General features: G+C 39.2%; 1 protein-coding gene and 2 long non-coding RNA genes across 3 annotated transcripts in view; 1 reads left to right on the forward strand and 2 right to left on the reverse strand.

Annotated features, from left to right (window-relative positions):
- Positions 1-312: 312 nt before the first annotated feature.
- On the reverse strand, positions 313-4181 carry LOC124286282. The gene is made up of 3 exons (XR_006900998.1): positions 4106-4181; positions 619-673; positions 313-384 (listed from the first exon to the last, which is right to left on the reverse strand). It is a non-coding gene; the product is annotated as an uncharacterized LOC124286282 (long non-coding RNA).
- Positions 1425-22032, forward strand: LOC124286280. The gene is made up of 3 exons (XR_006900996.1): positions 1425-1496; positions 21028-21263; positions 21563-22032. It is a non-coding gene; the product is annotated as an uncharacterized LOC124286280 (long non-coding RNA).
- Positions 8198-23453, reverse strand: part of LOC124286278 (potassium channel subfamily T member 2-like) — a 79505-nt gene continuing 64249 nt past the window's right edge. The window contains exons 17-28 of the mRNA XM_046722636.1: positions 21517-21716; positions 20574-20865; positions 19623-19728; positions 17573-17745; positions 16955-17026; positions 16072-16206; positions 15655-15766; positions 15135-15239; positions 13763-13846; positions 13129-13266; positions 12044-12276; positions 8198-11058 (exon numbers count right to left, since the gene is read on the reverse strand). Coding sequence (XP_046578592.1) covers positions 10641-11058; positions 12044-12276; positions 13129-13266; positions 13763-13846; positions 15135-15239; positions 15655-15766; positions 16072-16206; positions 16955-17026; positions 17573-17745; positions 19623-19728; positions 20574-20865; positions 21517-21716 — 2068 coding nt within the window. The 3' untranslated portion in view covers positions 8198-10640. The remainder of the gene's footprint in view (positions 11059-12043; positions 12277-13128; positions 13267-13762; positions 13847-15134; positions 15240-15654; positions 15767-16071; positions 16207-16954; positions 17027-17572; positions 17746-19622; positions 19729-20573; positions 20866-21516; positions 21717-23453) is intronic.

Here is a 23453-nt window from a genome sequence, read left to right on the forward strand (position 1 = left end):
GATAAGTTCCTTTGCTATTGTTAATGGTATCATATTGATACTACGCAAAATATGGGATGTTGAGGTCCGTTTTTCCATGTGTATGGTTTTAAGCGTCAAAACAATTTCCATAACATTAATAAAGCTCCATTGTACGATTCAGACTTTATCACGAGCGTATGTTCATGCTGTCTAACATATGGAGATGACATCCGGTGTTTCCTCACTCGGCCCAAACACATGGACAGGCAAGTCAAATGTGCCCCTGAATCGATGCAGTAACAGTAAATGGTGCTATGAGAAAAAGCAATCAAATTTCAAAACAACACAAACCCTTCTTCTCGTTCACCCGGAGCAGTCCAGACAAATGAGCCCCTATGAATGCATCAGGGGAAGGGGAGTCTTCTGAAATAGAAGACAAGAATGATTTAGAACTGCCTAACAGTAGATATATGTTCAGCTAACCTTTTTGTCAGTTGACTCCCATCAGTAGATCCAAGAGCTTAAATGTGAGTGAGTGAGCGAGCTTTGGTTTTACGCCGCTTTTAACAATATTCCAGCAATATCACAGTGGGGGACGATCGAACACTTTAACCACTAGGCTAACCCCGGCCCTTCATCATAATGTATTAAGCCTACCTATTGTACACGCCTCTGTCTGTTTCTGCACGCATGCCAGTCCTCCTTTCTCGGCCTTTGAAAAGAGAAACACAGTCATTATACAAGTGTTGATCCATCAGAAGACCCCCCTATGTGTGTATTTGCCATTTGAACAAACTGCTCAATATAAAATATTGACCTACCCGTACATAAAATATAGAACTACGAGCTGTAGTGTTCAACAATTGAACCCAAATCTATCTCTGCTTTGTACTGTACATACTATAGCAAAGTGCCATGGGTCGTGATCTGCTGGCACAGCGCCTTCAGCATGCACTACTGCGTGGATGTGTGCGCTATATTAATATCCAACAAACAAACAAAGAAATTCACTTTATAGACACTTGCTCCAAATAATAGTATTTATATTTAGGATCGTGCAACAATGCATTTACATAACGAGTTGGAAATTGGACTGGTATACATTTTTGCCTCGTCTTTACGCTATGCAATGGAAGCTAAAAGACATCATCGTGTCAATGATTTCAACGTAATAAGCATTTTGGACGTTGCATCATTGAAAAATTTAAGTGCACATAAATTTGAGTGCACGTGTTGCAGGGAAAAGTTTTCATCGATGCATGTACATTGTGGTAAGGCTGTTAGCGCAGTATGTCTCGGATGACCCCACAAGGAACGTAATACCCTCGTCAATATACCTATTGATATGCGTGTTTGTCAATGTTGTGACAACAGGTTCCAGGTAACCTTTCATGATCCTCTTATGATAGGGCTATTGGTTATTGCACAGTACTTGGATAAGCGACAACTTGCAGCGGTAGTTGAAGCATGGATAGGCGAGGGTGGAATATAACCGGGGACAAGTGAAGGATGGGATTTACTTACCAATACACCTTGTAAGTAATTAGTATAATTTAGACCATATGTATGTATGTATGTATGTATGTATGTATGTAGGTATGTAGGTATGTATGTATGTATGTTTGGAAAAAAAGTCCTCGGAAAAAAAGTACAGGTAAAAAAGTACTAAATTTGCCTAGGAAAAAAAGTCCTACTTTTATTTTTTTATAACAAATGTTCAGAAAAAAACTTAGATATTCGGGTTTTTAATACTTTATTCACATGCAACAATGTAAATTGACAAAAATACATTTGCAGGACGTTTTAATGTTTTTACTTTATTCACATGGCACTTTCACATACAACAATGTAAATTGATAAAAATTTGCATCTGCAGTGATACATTTGCAGGACTTTTAAATTTTTTAATACTTTTTTCACATAGGCACTTCATATTGCACTGAAACTTGACAATTTGCAAAAATTTGCAAAAATCACATTTTATTTGACAAACAGAACTCAAACAGTACTCCACAAGCCAGTTTGTTTAAGACAATTTTGTGAACACTAATTATTCTTTGATTCAAGCAGCTAAAACCACATTGGGCATCCTGGATTTGAATGCCCAGTTAAAATATCATTGTTCTTGGTTATGTAATTCTTGTCTTTAATACATAATCACTTATCTCAACAATAACTTTGCTGTCAACATCCATTTAATCTGTTTTCACAATAATAGGACTTTTTTTCCTGAGGACTTTTTTCCGGTACTTTATTACCGAGGAAAAAAAGTATGTATGTATGTATGTATGTATGTGTGTATGTATGTAGGTATGTAGGTATGTAGGTAGGTATGTAGGTAGGTAGGTAGGTAGGTAGGTAGGTAGGTAGGTACGCACGCATGCATGCAGTGTTTAAAACTCCCATAATTCCAAGCTAGACAGCCGGACTGGTAACTTTAAAAAATTACCAGTCCGGATAGACACTTGCCTGTCCGGTTTTCAACAATAAAAAAACAAACAAAATCAGGTTAGTCAGGCTACTGTTTGTAGGCATCGCAATGAACTACATAGCACTAACAGGCAATGCACCGAGTTTAGGTGAACTGAAAGTACACGTGTTGTGATTGGTTATCGTAACATGAACTGTCCAGTCGTAAGTAGTTTAACATAATCATCATAATACCGTAAACACCTCAAACTGAGATCCTGTCAGATATTATTATATTTTTACTGTTAGGGGTAAAAATATCTACCAGATCAAATCGTAGCCTCCACAGTACTGATTTTGTTTGACACTATTTTCAGTTAGTATGATGTTTTGGGCTCATGAAAAGGCCTGTAATACTCTCAGATTGTCGTATCAGGGTTTTTTACAGGCCATTATATGTGGTGGGGGTCTGCGAGCATTTTCGTCACATTTGGTTTGCTGCCCGACAACACCTCAAAGTTAATCATTAATAGTTTTACTACTATCAATCTGATCACTTTCAGTTTGACTTCTGTGTACTGCTAAAGGATGTAGAAATTATTTGACATCATTTTGTTTTGAAAAAAAAATCAAAATGGCCGCCAGTTTGGCCGCCATTTTGTTTTGTCGTGTTTTGCCTTCTCAGCACTTAAATTTACATAAAAATGAACACTGAATGTTTCCATTTACATCCAAAGTTGATATGTTTGATGTGTTTTGACACTTGTTTCTCCTAGAGTGATGGCTTGGGCACAAAACAAGTCATTTTGTATGGTCATAGCATGGTAATTTAATGTTTTACAGCTTATTCTTTGAGACAGGGGTATTTTTGGGGTTGTGCATATTAAGAACGAGATAGGTTTAGTTCAGAAGGGATATAAAGTGACTATGGACGGGATTGGACTGCTTGAAAACGTTGTCCACACGGGGTAAACGGGCAATTTTACCCGCTCTAAACGTAACACCAACTGTCTGGGGACGGGGTAAAGACGAGACAGACGTACTGAGAACGGTTTATGATCAAACTAGCATTGTAATTTATACAAAAGTTACACGTTCTATCCCGTTCAGTCAGTCGAATGAAAAACAAACTGACAGTTATTTGAACCAAATTGAAAACCTGTATTTATGTAAAAGTGTTCGATCCGCCACCCGGTGTCGTCACTATTTCATAGTAATACACGTCCATGACATAGAAGAAATAAGCATTCTTATGATTATGGAAATTAATGTTTTTTTATCTCCTTTACTTTCATGACATAACATTCTAAATATATTGTTCGACGAGAGCATACATTTACCCATGTTAAAATTAGTTAAAATTCTCAGCGCCATATTGTCAGTCAATATGGCGACAATGACAAGCTTATACCTTCAAGGGCGTCTTGCGTAAAAGTGAACGATCTCGTTGTATGAACTATTTTATGGCGGGGACCATTGTTCGTCGACTTCAGGATATATGAATGACATATAAATACATTGTAATCAGTGCAGTCGGGGGGGTGGGGGGTGGGGGGTGTATAACAGCATTATGTCTCATCATGTCATTCAGTTACATCGAAACAATTGCAGATAGCCACTCGTGTGCATGTAGCAACACTGTATGTAACGGTTGACACCATTTCGGCGTTACCCTAAAGATTTGGAAGATAATTTTCGCATTAAATGTTACTTTTTGAGATTAGATAACACTTACTACTGTGTGCATTATCAGCAGAATGAAATGGAGGTAACGGGCGTTCATCTTGCTTCACAAAATGGCGACACTCGATCATTTCCCAAAATGCATTTTTCATTTACAACTTCACCCTGAAATGACTCTCAATTTTAATCCACACGAGAAATGATATGCTTTTAATTTAATTAAAATAGAAATTTGACACAATGTTTCTTTATTTTGGTTCGTGGGTGCCCTGTCCCGTTGGTGCGAGATTAGGAAGACTGACGTCACATAATTACAAATGTGTATATGTACACCATATAATGCTCGCAAGCCACTTTCAAGACCTTGGCATCACATATTGCATAATATTACCGGATGAAACTCAGAAAAGTAGAATATACAAGATAAACATATACAAAGACATGATTTGGGTCATGTTATAGCAGACACATAATGTCCTGATTTAGATTGTGGTCATAAATATCGTCAGTTTCTGTCAGTCATTCTCTTAGAGTAGGAACACTCGTGTGATACAATATGTAAATGAATAGTAGAAAGGCAAAGGCACGTGTGTATCAATGATGCTGCAGAATGTATTTTAACGTTGGTTACATGTCTTATGTTGAATGTTGGGGGGCACTGAAAGTCTGCTGATTTTAGATATTATACCGATATATCTGTGGAGTTGATAGACATGTCACCTTGTATACTGGTGTAGAGTGAGTGAGTGAGTTAATATTGATCGTCACATCGGCAATATTTCAGCCATATCGTGACGAGAACATTTTATAATTATATTAAAGGTGAATAAAGTTAGAAATTAAAAAACCTGTTGACGAAGAACAGTAAAACTACTAGTGTATCACATATATCCATTTAAAACTAGCAATTAAATCTAAAATATTGGAACTATAAATGACAATACAATATAAAAACAGGCTGTTGATTACTAACGACTGAAGGTAGATCACCATACTAGGGAACATGGGGACTTACAGTACATTTGGTTCCTGCATGGACCCCAGCTGGATTTACACCATCCCTTCAGCTGTCAGCAAGTTTAGACAATTTAGCCATTAGTTAGAATAACACATATTCTACGCTTAAAAATAATGGTATGTTTAAATTTACAATAATTTTACAATGCTTCAACCCCCTGTGAGGATACAGCCACTAACAATCTCAGCTGCTCAACTAAACTACCAATTTTAAAATATTTATCCATTTACAATTCATTCAACAAATCGAATTCTTTTAAAAATGTAATAACTAAATGAGAACTGATATTAGTAAAAAGATCCTTCATCGTTCGTGATTTGAAATAGTTATCCCTTGTGATGGAATATTCAATACAGTCAAGCTTGATCGTGATTCTTTCATCACAAGGTATGCAAAACGGAGGATCCTCACCTTTTAACAGGTATTCATGAGTATATCTAGTATGACCAATACGACATCGTCGTATGATGACCTCTTCAAATCTGGACTGACAACCCAAGTAGGTATAACCAACATAAGGTTTTATTGCATGTAATTTATTAAGTCCCACTCAAGTGTCCCACGTCTTCTGCATCAGATCGTGGATATAACATCTGATGACTGCTTTATAATCAGAGTATGGAATAAGAAGTGGTGTCACAGATTTGTTGAGTGCTGCCTTGGCAGCAAGATCGGCCATTGTATTCCAAGAAATGCCAACATGGCTGGGTAACCAACAAAAGACGATGTCGTATTGGCCAGTAGCAAGCTCATTAGATAATTCAATAATTTCTATTAAAAGTGGATGTTTACAAGAAAGATTTTTTATAGCCTGAAGGCAAGAAAGAGAGTCAGTAAAGATTATATATTGTTTATGTTTAGGGTGTCTTTGAATATATTTAAGAGCTGTGAATATGGCGTTTGCTTCGGCTGTAAAAATAGAGCTGTTATCCGGTATTCTAGAAGATATTGTTTTGGATCCAATGACAGTGGCACAAGCCACCGCGCCACCATCCTTGGACCCATCTGTACATAAGGCTCTATATGCATTACATTTACTTTTTAGTAGATTATATTCTTGTTTATATTGTAATTCATTAGTTTCGGATTTTTTAAACGTTGTCAGTGTTAGGTCAACTTGTGGCCTCACTAATTGCCAAGGAGGAGAAGAAAGAAGACGGTAAGGGGATATATTTTCTAGCTCAATGCCAGCAGCGGAAAGGAAAGGTTTGACTCTTAGTCCTAGAGGTGGAACAAGAGAAGACTTTTTATTGTACAGATCCTCATAAAGAGGATTGAAAACACAGTCAAATGCAGGATTAGACTCATTAGAATAGAGTTTTGTTATATACTGTAAGGATAATTTTATACGACGTTGGTTAAGTGATGGCTCATCTGCCTCAACATAGAGACTGTCAACAGGGGAAGTTCTAAAAGACCCAAGACAAAGTCTTTGTCCTTGGTGGTGAATAGAATCTAATAGTTTTAGGTTGCTGTTGCAGGCTCCACCATATACGATGGAGCCATAATCAAGTTTGGAGCGGACTAGTGATCTATATAATTGTAGGAGGGTAGTTGTATACTGGTGTAGATGATATTCTGTTTGGCTGTTTTTGTCGGAAATTGTATTAGAGTGTTTTACTAGATTTTTATGGTAACTGTGATGAAATGATGATAGTTGCGGGGATCAAAGAAGACTACCATTGAAAAGGTAAAGTTAAAGCGCAAGATCTGTTGTGTACTCGAGGGATTGAGGGTTCAAAATTACGTAGGCTATACCATGGTGATAATTTATTGTAGCTAGGCACTTAACAACTTTGTAAAACCACATTTATAACGATGGCATCCTGCAACACTCTCGTTTTCTCACGCAGCATTTAAGTTTGTTTATAACGCTGCACTAAGCTATGTTCAAACTGTATAACGGCGGCCTGTAAATAACACAAGTACGATCCATGAAGTCAGAGTATAAGGACATTATATTAACCAGTTCAATGATCCTAACCACCCGCCCCACTTGGTCGGGATGGGTGTGTAACTACACCAGTGGGTAATAGAAAGAAGACCAAGACTGAGAATGGACAGATGAGTCTTTTAAGTTTCAAACTGCTCTCTTGTCAAACGTTAGACCACATATCTTTAATTGTAGACAATTTTAAGGCTCGGACAAGTTTGATTCAAGCTAATCACCGATTTGTGTGCCTGTAGTTTCATGTCATCCTGTTACTGTTTTTGGTTTCACAATGTGTCTCACAAGGCACAAACTGATAATATTTGCAACGCCTGGAAGAACGGGGAAATAGGGTCCATGAAGCAGATTTCTGCATTAAGAGAAACTATTGCTTGTATTAATTTAGTAATGTTATGCTACCGCTTCTTCAAGGGTGGTTCTGTTTATCCTGTTGTCCTCTATGAGGACATTGTATAGAGCACATTATGAGTTTGGTTTTACGCCGCTTTTAGCAATATCACGGCGGTGGGACACCAGAAATGGGTTTCACACATCGTACCCTAGTCTGTCGTACAGACCCTGAAGTAAATATATCCAAGAAAGCCCACGCAAGTCTAGAAAATGTGGCAAGTCTAGATTTCCTCAGCCATAGAATATCAAGAGATGCTACCCTCAGCTGGTATCCCTTGCTTGCTCTCAAAATAGATTTGGTGACAATTGATACTCATTACCCCAAATCGGCCCACACCACTGGCAGTGGGACGGGGAGACGGTAGGGGCAGTAAATATTCCTGTCACACACAAATAAAGCAGTAATGGGTGATAAGAACCTTTGTACGTGTTGTGAAATTCCAAGAAATTATCCCTCTGCAGATTTGTTTAGTCTGTGAAAATGAAGAAAGTCTCAGGGCTCCTTTTCATTATATATCTTTTTTTTACTATGAACTTTTTTTCAGTAAAATATGTTCATTTCAGAGACTAGTTAATAGCCTAATCGTACCCATGTTGGGAATCAAACCCGGGTCTTCGGCGTGACGAGCGAACACTTCAACCACTAGGCTACCCACCGCCCGTGGAATAAGAATGGTCTATTCCTGGCACAAGGAGAACTCATGATCATGTATGGAAAATATGGATGGCAATACTCGTGACGCTGCCTCACACAGCAATATCGCTATTAACAACAAAACACCTTCTAAATGATTTAGCAATTTATTATTGTTATCTTCACCTCTCTGACATGTGCTCTTGGAACGTATACTGATGCTTGTATGCTATATACAACCGATGAACACAGTATATACCAAACACTGGAAGAAGCAATATCACCTGCTGCAAACATATAAGTACAGGTAATGCATGTTGCAATGGCAAGGCTTTGAGCAGTGTACCTCAAATGACAAGATTAACACTTTGATTCTCTAGAATAACTCCAACACATTCTTATGTTCATGGTGCGGTCAGTTATATATCAGGTTGAACAAGGCCATTTTTTCGGTCATTGGTACTGACTGGGATATGGTAATATGTACAAACTGAGGATCTGATACACACAGGACTATTCTGCAAATGGATATATTGTAGGTTAAACTATGCTTCACAAACCTATACAGGGATGCTTCATGTGCCTTCGGTAATGGACCTGCAGATTATAGGAAGGTATCTTGTGTCTTCATTGACTGCTAGTCAACAACAAAGCAAATTCCTCTCTGGATGATCCTGCTTTATTATTTCTTAAGTGTCAATTGGTTTGTTTCTCTTTTAAAGCCATCAAAAATATATTTTACATGAGAAGTATCTGGTAAAAGGGAAGTCCAGTTTTAACTTGAAAAACACCAACAGAGAGAATTGACATAATGTTTGTCATGGACAGGGGTCAAATTTCAAAACACTATGTAAAATAGCTTTGCTAAGGGCTTGAATGTTGTAATCACCACTGCAGTTATTTCCCTTGTCTAACATCACAATACTGGCACATGACAACTGATATAAATACATTGTCTGAATGTATCAAAGTACCATTGGACTACAATGTAACTTCTCTTCCTGCCATTGTTTCTTTCACACTGGGTAATCCAGAGAATTACATTGTATTCAGATAAATTGCAGACCCATTCCCTACAATAGCTTCATATTGTAACATCACCACCTCCTTGGAATGGATATACATAACACCTGAAACAGATCCTGGAATCTCTATGATGCAAATCTCAGGAATGACACAGAGTTTTGGACAGTATGCTATGTTCAGGCTGAAGCAGAGCATATATTCATGAAACACAACTTTACAAAAATATAAATCTGATGATAGTTGCTGTACATAATGGCGACTTGATGCAATTTCTTGATCAATTCAATTCACAATGAACAATATTTTGCATAAAATCAATATAATGGATAGCACACATAATTCCAGATATATAATGAACAATTTAAACCAAATTGTGTACTAACAAGGTAAACAGCAGCCTCCACAGCAAGCTCAGGGGAGTTACACATCCAATTGGCCTGCTGGTGGTACAGCTGGGACACATGCAGCTGCGTCTTCACAGAAACATTACAGGTCAGTGACTGGGAATCACCAGTCTTGATTATCCCTCTTCAGTGATGACAACAGACAGAAAGCCAAAAGCACCCAAAACTCACACAATTAGGAATTTATTGGAGCTCATTTTGTTAATTAATATCTGAGATTCAAAGAGCGTTCCAAGCATATATTAAACTTGCAGCATGATAATGAAGTATTGGCTACTAAATAATGACATTGGACAATGAGTGTGGTATTTACCACAAACAAAACATTTGTGGTACCTGTTCTAGAGGTTGTACATAAAGCTAAATCACAATGTTGGTTTGCAAGAAAAGGCTCATTGAGTAAATACATTGGTATTTTTCCCACTCAGACATCAACAGAATAACTCTCATACAACAAATCTTGAAGCAACAAAAAGAAGTTTTGGTGTTTGTACATGGCTTCATCATTAAGGATGAACCTGACCATGCTGATGCTTGTTAGCATGGACAGAAAAATAGAATCCATTCACCAGTACCAACACTTCACAAGTCTTAACAAGAGAACAACTCTCAGCTGTTTGCTAGCCTTTGCTCCCAGCAACTGCTACACTAGGAACATGAACCACTTTCCACACAAACAAAAATACACAGAAAGTAACTGCCAAACAGGCTAACACATTACATCGGACTATCCGTGGAATGGTATAAAACATTTATTCATGTGGTAATCATCTGCAGCAGCAAACAAACAACACAATTTTCCAGTCAAAAATGACCAGCTCCAAAAGGGATTGTTCAAACCAGAATGTGTGGCAAAATATGACTTGAATATAATGATGAGTATTATTGGTGGTTTCATATGACAAGAATACAGTAGCCATTTAGAGATCTTTTGATCCTCGTAAATATTGATTCTGCATATAAATAATCAAAAGAAATGTTATTGTCCCACATAAGTCTTTAGGGGAAATGTCATGTTGCTAGTAATAATTTGTTGATCTGAAAATAACATTCACAGCACCTACACAACTTGGTTTCAAATGGTCACATGAACATTCAATTCATTTTCTTAATAAAATGCAACATGCCCCCTCCAACATGAGTTGTCCTCCTCGTTTTGTTCAATTACACGTCTTCATCAGCAACTTTCTGCACTTCATATTTCCGATTTCCTGTTGTTGTTACAGTAATAATGGGATTTGTATTTGGGTTCTTTGTTTTGGGTGAAGGAGTGTCATCACCACGATTCAGCGGCTCAAATCGTGTTGGTAGCCGTGGTGATGAGGGCCTTACTGTAGGTCTGTACAACTTGGTGGGGTCGGTTACTGGTGTGACCAGAGAGGATTTGAGTATAGGTGTAATGACTGGTTTGTCTAGGACGACGCCGGCAGACTGAGGTTCTGCTGCTGGAGTACAGAGGGAGCCTCGTCTTCCGTCAGCCATTTTGTCTGAAGAACGCATGGGTCCGCTGTAGCTGTGAGCACGTGGTCGCCACTTTTGTATGTTGGGAATCGCTACCATAGAACTGGGCTGAATCACATATCTGGGCAAGGGAGAAAATGAAAGATGTATATTGTTTTGATATCACAGAATTACAGATGAGGTGAGGAGAAATTGGTTGGGATGTCACATTCAAGATATTTGTATTTTGATGATCGATATTTACAGACCACTGTCATATAGTCCAGTGCAGTGTGCAGAAGTTAAACAACAAACAAAACAAACATGCACATGCATGTGTCATCTTGTACTAGTCGAGGGGTTAGCGATGGTGTAAGAGGTCATACTCACACTATATCCCCTACTTTAGGCAGCGTTTCGGGGGTGTTAAGATGGTGTAAGAGGTCACTCACACTATATCCCCTACTTTAGGCAGTGTTTGCGATGGTGTAAGGGTTAGCGATGGTGTAAGAGGTCATACTCACACTATATCCCCTACTTTAGGCAGTGTTTCGGGGAGGGGTTAGCGATGGTGTAAGAGGTCATACTCACACTATATCCCCTACTTTAGGCAGCGTTTCGGGGAGGGGTTAGCGATGGTGTAAGAGGTCATACTCACACTATATCCCCTACTTTAGGCAGCGTTTCGGGGAGGGGTTAGCGATGGTGTAAGAGGTCATACTCACACTATATCCCCTACTTTGAGGCAGCGTTTCAGGGAAGGGTTAGCGATGGTGTAAGAGGTCATACTCACACTATATCCCCTACTTTAGGCAGCGTTTCGGGGAGGGGTTAGCGATGGTGTAAGAGGTCATACTCACACTATATCCCCTACTTTAGGCAGCGTTTCGGGGAGGGGTTAGCGATGGTGTAAGAGGTCATACTCACACTATATCCCCTACTTTAGGCAGCGTTTTCGGGGAGGGTTAGCGATGGTGTAAGAGGTCATACTCACACTATATCCCCTACTTTAGGCAGTGTTTCGGGGAGGGGTTAGCGATGGTGTAAGAGGTCATACTCACACTATATCCCCTACTTTAGGCAGCGTTTCGGGAGGGGTTAGCGATGGTGTAAGAGGTCATACTCACACTATATCCCCTACTTTGAGGCGGCGTTTCGGGGAGGGGTTAGCGATCGTGTAGGAGATCATGGAATTGGATCTGACGCTTCTCTCACAGTAGTCATCCTGAGAGAGGTCGAGACTCTTCAACCGATTCCTGATGACATCGGCAAGGTTCAGGTGGTCGGAGTGTTGGAATCCAACAAACGGATTCTTGTGACTAGAATGACTCAACTTTCTGGTACAGCTGTTTGAGCTTGTCTGGAAGACAGAGAGATTTTCAGGATTAAACATAGTATTCATGAGAAGGAGAGTAATTGAAAGTCACTTCCTGATTGTGTTATGCTTTCTTACTATTCCCTGTTGAGGTACTAAACAGTTACAGTTGTATGTGACCCCTTTTCCACAGAATGAGAAAGTTTCGCAAACATAATACAACAGTCAACATATCCAGCACAACACTGTAAAATATTAACTGCAATCTTTTATTAGATGTCCAAACATGTGTCTAGCTGAATCTGTGTAGTGAAGGATAAATACCGAGGAGGTTTGGATCCAACTTATGAACCGACCGAAGATATACTTTAGATTTAATTCTAATATTTGGTGTTTACTGTTGAAATCAACTGGGATGTGACTGATGCAACTGACACCTTGCCGTGCACCCGCGCAATACATGTGCTCTTCACGTGCTACCCATGTCCTGCACATGCACTGCACGCACTACCCGTCTTGTGAGGAACACATGGTTCATGTTGACAAAAAAATCACATCATTGACAGCGATCATTGTAATCTAGTGGATAAAACCACAAATCTAGCAAGGGAAGGGTTGCAGGTTCAAAACCAGGCATTGGCATGATATAATGGCAGATTTCAATAATGTGATATTTTACAATTGTACAAGTAAAATGATTCAGTCAAGGGCTATTCTTGAAAGTCTTCAGGAAATCCCCAGGCAACTCTGATGAAATCCCCGGGACCAGGGCAATTCTGTAGAAAATCCCTGGTATTTCTTGGAGAATGTCTGCAAAACTGCCTGTAGAGGTTTACTCAGTAAAAGGAGAAGCTGGCGAGACAACAGAGTGATGTCACTGAAGGTTTATAAACTTACATCCGACATGTCATCCCTTGTTTTCTGTCTCTCTGTTCTATAAATAGCAATGGGGATTTCCCCCGTGGCAGTACACAAGCCTTGGTATAATTCTCCATATGTAGGAAACCTTGCTACAGTGGTGTGCCGAACCCGGATCTGAAATGATCAGTTATCAAACAAAACATTAGAAAAAGCTTTCATGGATATACTTCCATTACAACTGGCCTTGTAACTACAATGCTTTCATAATAACATGATTGATAATTGTAAAGGTGTTGTATCATCTGATATTGAACAAACATAAAGGACTAGCATTCCTGGGGACCTAAATCAATAAACTACATGTCATTGAGTGAGTGGTTTCACATGGCTGTAAGCAATATTCCAGAAATATCATGGTATAAAGACCGGTTGTATTCTCCACATGGAGTGTTCTGTACTCGTTGACCAGGGGTAATATGTCAGCGCTTTGAGCATGCAATGTGCATGGATAAACGCGCAATATAAATGGACTATTATTATTATTATTATTACTTGCACCACACTCAAAAATGTTTATTCTGTAACTTACAATTCAGAAATCATGCTATAGCATGTATGGAGAATGGGAGAAACATGATGCTACTAGAAAATATTTGAATTTGAAACTCACACTGGAGAGATGTCCTGAATTCTCCTCTGCATCAATGCCCAGCAACAGTCTCACAAATGTAATCAGGTAGCCTTTCACAAACGTCTGAAAAAGGGATGAGACATGAGATATTTCTAAAACTGATCTACAGTTTCCTTCATAACATCGTCAAGAAGACATATATTTCACTTATCAAACAAATTACACTTTGTCATATTTTGTCATGTAGTCATGACACTTCAGGCTCAAATGGAGACAACTGACAGCTGAAGGGGAAGAAGGCAGGTTTGATATGTTAGTCAGTGGTTTTAGAAAACTTAAACTGAACTTAATTTAATTTTTTTCCAAAATCCTCTAAAAGGGATTCATTTTGACCTGTGTATATGCTGATATTTGTCTCCAAGTCAGTAGGAGTGAGTGAGTAAGTGAGTGAGTGAGTGAGTGAGTGAGGAGTGAGTGTGTGAGTGAGTGAGTGAGTGTGTGTGTAGGAATTGAACAAGGGTCAAACACTGTAATCACTAGGCCAGGTCAGACCCCCAGGTCAGTAGGAAATGTCCGTTATAAACTGGAATGAAATGCTAAATATTCATGCTTTTAGAGATATAACCAATGATAAGGCTTTGTGTTGGTGACTTGTATTCACTGACAATCAGACCAATAAAGAGGCAGGGGCCATGACTTTCGTTTAACATCATTTTATTGAATAAAATTCATTGTCAATGTTGCAACGCCTCTGAACATATAGCTAAATAAGAATTTTAAAAATAATCACAATCTGGAATATAACATTGTTTTTTCCCAATTTTCTGCAAGGGCATGTATTTTGGAATCCTTCGACAAATCCCTGTCTAACCTGAGAAAGTGAGAAAAAGAATGTTGTCTTAACAGTCCACCATAACACAGTGGCCTGGAAATAAGCCTTGACCAGGCAAACCAGCAGTGTTCAGTCTAGGCAGAACCCTTGCACCATTCATGCAGTATTATTTAACGTGTGGCACTGTAGGGTACAGGTGGGTCGTGACGGCGGATCCATAAATGTATATCTGAAATGCAACTTAAGTACGTCTTTGATTTCTCTTGTTGACTTCACCTGGATTGCAAGTTTGAAAAAGGAAGTGAACTCATACTAGTAACTGGTAGCGAATGGCTAAAAAGTTTGACATTTGACATGACCCACAATATCTTCTAAATGACCCACATAACTGAGGGCTGGTGGGCCATGGGCTCACTTTTTAGAAATGCTTGAATGAACACTGAAACCAGTAACAGCAGAGATCCTTGCCCTTAAGACACGATGACAGGGAATCTGCCAAATGACCTCCATAGTAATCAGTTCTAAATACAAGTGGGACTAATTCTACCCCCGGAGTGCCTTGTAGGAGCTGGACGATACCTGGTACAGGAGAGTGTCCAACATGCTGGCACTGAACACCTGCCCAGCAGCAAAGGGCAGTCGGAAGATGTGGCTCATGTTTGACCCCATCGTCTGCTTCAGTTTCTAGAATAACAAGAACAGCTGTGGTCATATTCCAGCATTCTCAAACATATCAATCAAACAGCATAAACATCAGCTGCATCACTCTGGTCCATTTTCTTCAGTTGATCACAAAGAAGTTGGAGCAATGTGTTTAAATCCAGTTGAAGCAATACAAAAAACCTCAACAAACTTCAACCAGTAATTGCCAATCATATGTTTATGTAAATATGTTTGGTGTCTCTCTAATGTGTCAGTAGCTCTGCTGATGTAACACAATTCCTGAAAAGGCACTAAAGTATTATTCTTTTCTATTATTCTATTCTATTCTATTCTAAACAGTCATGCTTGTCTTCTGTAACACCTTTGACTTTTGAAATATAAGCAAGATAATTTACATCTTCCCTACATCCAGTTGAATATGTACCACACCACCTACCTGTTCAAGACGTGAGACCCTCTGGGAGTATATGTCATGGGCACGGAACTGCATGAACCTCATATTATTGGCTTGATTAAGCTCAGTAATAATGTTGGCATTTGGAAATAGCCTAAAAAGGGGAGGAAAGCACATATTATCATCACAACTATAATATAATCAGCCTATAAACATACTGTGTTTTACATAAGAGCTTGGTAAATGGTTCTGTGTAGTTTCAACCAAATAAACTGAACTTAGAATTGATAGTTTTCTACAATCACATTGCTATAACAGCAGGTGTTTCAAAACAAAGGTGGCTATTGTAATTTGAAGATCATAATGACAAATCAGAAACTAGAAATTCCCAAATTCATGACAGAATTTTCATTAACAGCATTAACTATTTTGGGAATACAAGGTCCAAGGTCTCCATACCTGAATATGGTCTGCACAGCCACAATAGTCTGTGCATCACACAGAGTTTCCTCCCCTTCCTTCTGGTTGGGAGTTCTGTTCACCACCACCAGGTGGCTAGCTTTGTTGATACCAGCTTGCAGCAAGTCATCAACACTGAAACATTTGCAAAAGGCAAGTGTAAACATGGGAAATCAGTAACCAAGAACCTTTTGCACATACAGTCAAATCCCGATGAGTCGAATATTATGCATAACTCGAAGTACCTGTCGGTCCCAACCATTCCCTGTTATAGTTGTCATCATTTGAATACCGGTTATACGAATTCGTCTCATAAATACACACGATAACTTGAGAAGGAAATTTGGTTGCATGAGATTCAAACAACAGCAATCTTGTATACATAAGCCGAAGTCAGTCAATGAGAAGTTGATTGGTGTAGCAAACTGATCCAATTAACGGGTGAGTTCAAAAGGCAGATAAGTGATTTTACAGAAATCACTGTCTGTGCTAATCAGACTGGAACTGATAAGGTGTCCCTATTAGTGATATGGAAATCATTAGATAAACAAATGCTTAGGAGGAGGAATTAGGACTGAATCATCTTTTTTCTACCCTCATAGACATACCTATGTCTCGAATACATCGATAAGTCGAATATATTACTTGGTCCCCAGCGATTCGACTCATCGGGATTTGACTGTATATCTTTGACTCTTTTCAAACACATGACACAGTGACTTGTTTGCATGAAAATGACAAAATCATAAGTTTCAGAATGTTGTAATGAGTGTTGAGTATAAGTTGTGCACTTGTTTGAAATTTGCGAAAAGACTTGTTAGAAAAATGTACAATATTTGATCTGACCTGATTACATCAGGGTAAACCGTACAACTATACACACCTTGTAATTCGTCCTTTCATCCAGTACACAAGTGGGAATTTTGATATTGTCTCAAGAAATATTTTGCTGGGTCTGAAACAAACATCATCACATACATTATACTTAAATCAGAATGAATTTGAGTGGTTGAGTTGAGTTTAATGCCGCTTTAAACATTACTTCAGTTATGGTACTGTGTCTCAGCTTGATGGAGGTGGAAAGCTTGAAGTGATGAAAGTTTTGGACATTTACCACTCTAGAGAACCAGATTTAGAGCTATTGATTTTCATGCATCAATGGCTTCATAGAGAACACATATACCTAATTCTGTTCCAGTTGATGTATGTTTTAATGGCTGAGTAATGGCTACAAATAGGATATCCAATATAGGTGGTCAATTTGAAAATCAAATTTGAACAAAACAAGGCGACCTCATTGGTGTTAGTGTTCAAATTCTATGATCCAGTTGTTTTAGAGAACATGTTAACTGCCATAACATAAGCTCAATTGATTTTCAGTCAAGTGAGCTAAAAAGTACAATAAAAATTAGAAAAAGCATTGACTGTGAAATAGAATGGACTGGCATTTCTTTACATCTAAGGTATGTTGTAGTTCACAGATTGAGGGCAATCTACTTACTCTTCTTCCACCAGGAGGATGATGGGGCTGAGGCCGTTCATGCTGATGAAGTTTGAGCGTAGTGGGACAATGAAGTGATAGATGCCGCTACTGGCCTGCTCTGCAGCCAGGATGATCAGCTGGTTGTGCCAGCGGTCATCATTGGCTGTCTTGTAGCTACAGTGCTCACATGCCTGAAACATCACAGAGGTGGAAATATTGATGAATGAATGTATGAGTTTGAATTTTAAGTCACATCAGCAGTGTGCAGTATTTGATCTTAACATTGCAATGCTGTAGGCCCCAAGGACCCAGAACATATAAAAGTTGTGGGTTCTGGGCCCCGTTCCTCAATGCGATCATAGCACAACGACTGTTGTAAGTCTATGTTAAAGTATGGGAGTTACGATCATCTTAGCACTACAACTGTCATAAGTCTATGTTAAAGTATGGGAGTTACGATCATCTTAGCACTACAACTGTCATAAGTCTATGTTAAAGTATGGGAGTTACGATCATCTTAGCACTACAACTGTCATAAGTCTATGTTAAAGTATGGGAGTTACGATCATCTTAGCACTCGACTGTCATAAGTCTATGTTAAAGTATGGGAGTTACGATCATCTTAGCACTACTGTCATAAGTCTATGTTAAAGTATGGGAGTTACGATCATCTTAGCACTACAACTGTCATAAGTCTATGTTAAAGTATGGGAGTTACGATCATCTTAGCACTACAACTGTCATAAGTCTATGTTAAAGTATGGGAGTTACGATCACCATAGCACTAACAACTGTCATAAGTCTATGTTAAAGTATGGGAGTTACGATCATCTAGCACTACAACTGTCATAAGTCTATGTTAAAGTATGGGAGTTCGATCATCTTAGCACTACAACTGTCATAAGTCTATGTTAAAGCACGGAGTTACGATCATCTTAGCACTACAACTGTCATAAGTCTATGTTAAAGTATGGGAGTTACGATCATCTTAGCACTACAACTGTCATAAGTCTATGTTAAAGTATGGGAGTTACGATCATCTTAGCACTACGCACAACAACTGTCATAAGTCTATGTTAAAGTATGGGAGTTACGATCATCTTAGCACTACGACTGTCATAAGTCTATGTTAAAGTATGGGAGTTACGATCATCTTAGCACTACAACTGTCATAAGTCTATGTTAAAGTATGGGAGTTACGATCACCTTAGCGCTACGACTGTCGTAAGTCTATGTTAAAGTATGGGAGTTACGATCATCATAGCACTACAACTGTCATAAGTCTATGTTAAAGTATGGGAGTTATGATCATCTCAGCGCTATGATCCCTTTGTGGAACGGGGCCCTGATCAGAATGTGTAGGCCCTATATTCTAGCTACAATATAACTAATTCTCAGCAAACAAAAATGCGACAACTAACAAACTGAGTTAAAGACTTTAACGATCATATCTCAATAATCTAAACTGCTTCCTCAAAAATGATAGTAGTTTCACTTAAAGACAACAACTGCTGATCAAGATAAAAACTGGAAATTACTGAATGATATTTTCTGAAAAATAATACACTTAGTTATTGGGGATGAAACAGCTGTTGGCCATGAGGACCTGCAGAAAACAAAAGCTGTGGGTCCGAGTGGTTGCAGTCGGCTTCGGGCCCAAGGACAGACGTTAATTTCGAACACTGGCAGTATTTGTTTCAGCTATAATGTGACAATAAAACAACTTTTTGTTCATTGCTTAACACTACACTCTGGTAAAATAACTAGACTCATCAAAGATATATATGTGAAACTAGTGTTTCATCATAAAAGGATATCGCTGCACAAGGAATAATAAACATGTGCTATATATCACCAAGTGAAGGACACGTGTGCATGACAGTTTGCAGTCCATTTGAGTCATGGCAGCAGAAATGAACATAAACACAGTAATCATAAATATCCAAGCCTTGTTGGATGATCTGTAAACAGTTTTTGTAATGTGGGTTTGTAGAGGTTCAGTATAGAGGTGAGTTTGTTACTGAGGTGGGTTTCTTATTATGTTGTAGAGAAAATGAAAGATGCTCACAGTTCCCCACTTGAGGCAGCAGAATGGCCTTGACTCCTCAACAATGTGACACAGAGTTCGCCGAGAGCCAACGTACATAGTAATGGGGGGAACACCTATTGTAAACCTGAAACAGATTGTATTCAGTAAGAATAATGTGAGCAAAATATGCAAGGAATGTAGCAGCCACCTCCGAATTTCGATTTGCATGGACTGACCAGTTGCAACAAACAGGGAACTGACATAACATGTAAATATAGTAACCAACACTATCCATCACTGTCTGTTTCCAGCAGGACCAGCTGCAAACTCTGAGGACAAGTGTCCCCTGGAGGAGTCTAAAATGTTTACCAAATTTCTAATTTCTTGGGGCGGTGGGGTAGCCTAGTGGTTAAAGCATTGGCTCGTCACGCCGAGGACCCCGGGTTCGAATCCCCACATGGGTACAATGTGTGAAGCCCATTTCTGGTGTCCCCCGCCGTGATGTTGCTGGAATATTGGTAAAAGCGGCGTAAAACCAAACTCAGTCAGTCAGTCAGTCAGTCTAATTTCTCACATGCTCAGTTTGATCTAAACCTGTAATATTTCTCAAAGTTACCAACTGGAAACAAAGTTGGGTAAGCTTCTGACTAAATGCTGTCTTAGTTCTCTGATATTAACATTAACCAAGAACGCAAATACATTTATCTGCCAGATACCAGCTGAGCACAATATTGATGGAATTTATGTCAAAGTATATATGAACTCTAACATCACACAAAACAGACACATGCATATATCGACTCCATTAGCTCACTCACTCACTCACTCACTCACTCACTGTAAACACATACTTCACCAAAAAATATTTAATGTCATGCCCCTTCCTCTCTTGGTCAGCACAATATCTTTTTCTTTTCCCTTTAAAATCTTTACACCTATGTTAAAATAATCAATATTTTTTACTATGCAGCCAAATCCATGCAACTTCACCTTTCCTGCCCCATGTCGCTGTAGAACTGCAGCACCTTGCCGGAGCCTGTCCGGTGGGACACGCCATCGAGAGTGTCTTGTGGTGTTTCATTGATGTTGATGACGTCCGGTCCCTTTTCCACATGAATGAAGTCATCACTGCTTTCGTTGTTATTCTTGTTCCCATTCTTCGTTTGAATGAGTTTTGTTATCTCCTGGCCCATGAGGCTGGTGATGGTGTCGAACACACTCTCGCCGTCGTCATCATCGTCCTCCTCTTTCTGGTACTTCTGCAGGGCCAGTGCAATTTGTTCTGTAGAAGGACAATTGTAATAGTCAACATTCAAGATTACCTAGCTTGTTCAGGTGCATGATTTCACACAGCTGGCAAGTGAGTCGAATGTCAACAGAATTTCAGACTTTGTTAAAGGTAACTCTTAAATGCAGCTCTGAAAAGTATTTTTGTTTTTCACAGTATGTCAGCTTTCAAGGGAGGATGCAGGTCCTAAGTGTTTGGTACCCTGGTGAAACCCACCAACATTAAAATGGTGCTTACAAACCAAGAATCTTATGGCAATCTAGGATTCAAACCCATGACTCCAGGATCTTCACTTGCCTAAAGGATGCAGGTTTACAAAGTGGATTGTGGTGCCTGAGACAAGTGGGCTGAACTACTGAACTGTGAACTACTTTAGCACACCTTTAAGACAGGTAGGGTCATATGCAAACTGACATTCTTCCCTTTGTGGGGATTCTGGGTCAATTACTTCCATATGACACACAAGATGACAACTAAAAACTGGATGGTTACAACGTTCATCTGGCTGTATGTCACAGCAACCAACTATTGTTTCCAAATAGCCATGCCATCGACTGCTGGTTTTTACCTGGTCCAGATGATTAATTTACAGCTGCTGCTGTGTGACATTCACTAAGACAATTTGAGAAGTGTACATATAATTACCAAGGTTCTTTGCAACTCTCTCTGACTTGGGCACCTCTTGTTTCAGGGCCTCCGGGTTGATGCGGGAGTACTCCTCTTTGGTGACACTCATGTAGAAACAGTAGTCCGTCTTCTTCAGGATGTGTTTGGGGCCAGGGTTGAGCAGCAGCTTGGGCTCCTTCTCTGTCGGATCCAGGACAGCCAGCAGAGCTACGCCAAACCTGAGGGAGACAGGCCAACTTATATATAGTACGACATGTTAAATACCCTCAAAAAGACACTGGTTTCCATGGCGTATTTTAAAAAAATGTCTGTGCTATAATTCCACAACTTTACTAATTTGTAGAGTGTTCTGATACAAAACAGCTTGTAGTAAGTGTAAATGAACATTCTTACAACAGACTGGCATGTAGCAGGGAAGGTTGTTTTTTTTTTGTCTTTTTTGGTGTGTCTCAGGGACCGTGACCCTTGTTATCTTACTTGATATGTGAATGATGAATTGTGGTTTTAACAATCTAAAATTACTGGTCCACTTAATTACAACCACTGTTTACTGTTTATCAATACCTGTGAAGATATAAGTTAGATTCATCATCAGTAACCCATGCTTGCCGTAAGAGGCGACAAACGGGATCTTGTGTTCAGGCTTGCTGACTTGGTTGACACATGTCATCGTATCCAAATTGCGTAGATCGATGCTCATGATGTTGATCACTGGATTGTCTGGTCCCGACTCGATTATTTACAGACCGCCATATAGCTGGAATATTGCTGAATGTGGCGTAAAACTAAACTCACTCACATACTACTGTTTATCAAGAAGTTACAGACATGCTGTCTACAGGCTGTATCTGTCATAGTAAACTTCAAATTTGATATGATCATTTTGAAACCAACCGGTAACTTAACATAACTACATCTGCATTAACTAGCACATTGTTGTCTCAAAGGTCAGAGGAATTCATGTTGTTCCACTGTTTGCCAGGGGCACCAAAGTGGTGTAACAATCAAGTTGCATTTCCATCATGGCTACAGAATGTGAAGCACATTCAAAGTATCCCCTGCCATTATATCACTGGACTGGTTGGTTTGTTGTTAAATGCCTCACTCAGCAATATTCCAGCTATATGGTGGCGTTATATCACTGGACTGGTTGGTTTGTTGTTAAATGCCTCACTCAGCAATATTCCAGCTATATGGTGGCGTTATATCACTGGACTGGTTGGTTTGTTGTTAAATGCCTCACTCAGCAATATTCCAGCTATATGGTGGCGTTATATCACTGGACTGGTTGGTTTGTTGTTAAAGCGCCGCTATACTCAGCAATATTCCAGCTATATGGTGGCGTTATATCACTGGACTGGTTGGTTTGTTGTTCATCGCTGCACTCAGCAATATTCCAGCTATATGGTGGTGTTATATCACTGGACTGGGTTGGTTTGTTGTTATCAAATGTTAAACGCCACACTCAGCAATATTCCAGCTATATGGTGGCGTTATATCACTGGACTGGTTGGTTTGTTGTTCATCGCTGCAGTCAGCAATATTCCAGCTATATGGTGGTGTTATATCACTGGACTGGTTGGTTTGTTGTTAAATGCCACACTCAGCAATATTCCAGCTATATGGTGGCGTTATATCACTGGACTGGTTGGTTTGTTGTTAAATGCCGCACTCAGCAATATTCCAGCTATATGGTGGCGTTATATCACTGGACTGGTTGGTTTGTTGTTAAATGCCTCACTCAGCAATATTCCAGCTATATGGTGGCGTTATATCACTGGACTGGTTGGTTTGTTGTTAAATGCCACACTCAGCAATATTCCAGCTATATGGTGGCGTTATATCACTGGACTGGTTGGTTTGTTGTTAAATGCCTCACTCAGCAATATTCCAGCTATATGGTGGTGTTATATCACAGGAAGACAAGTAAATGCAGCATGAACTAATATACAATC

This window comes from Haliotis rubra, unplaced genomic scaffold (assembly GCF_003918875.1).
Source record: "Haliotis rubra isolate DU_JTF1 unplaced genomic scaffold, ASM391887v1 Scf38, whole genome shotgun sequence".
NCBI classification, from domain to species: Eukaryota; Metazoa; Mollusca; class Gastropoda; order Lepetellida; family Haliotidae; genus Haliotis; species Haliotis rubra.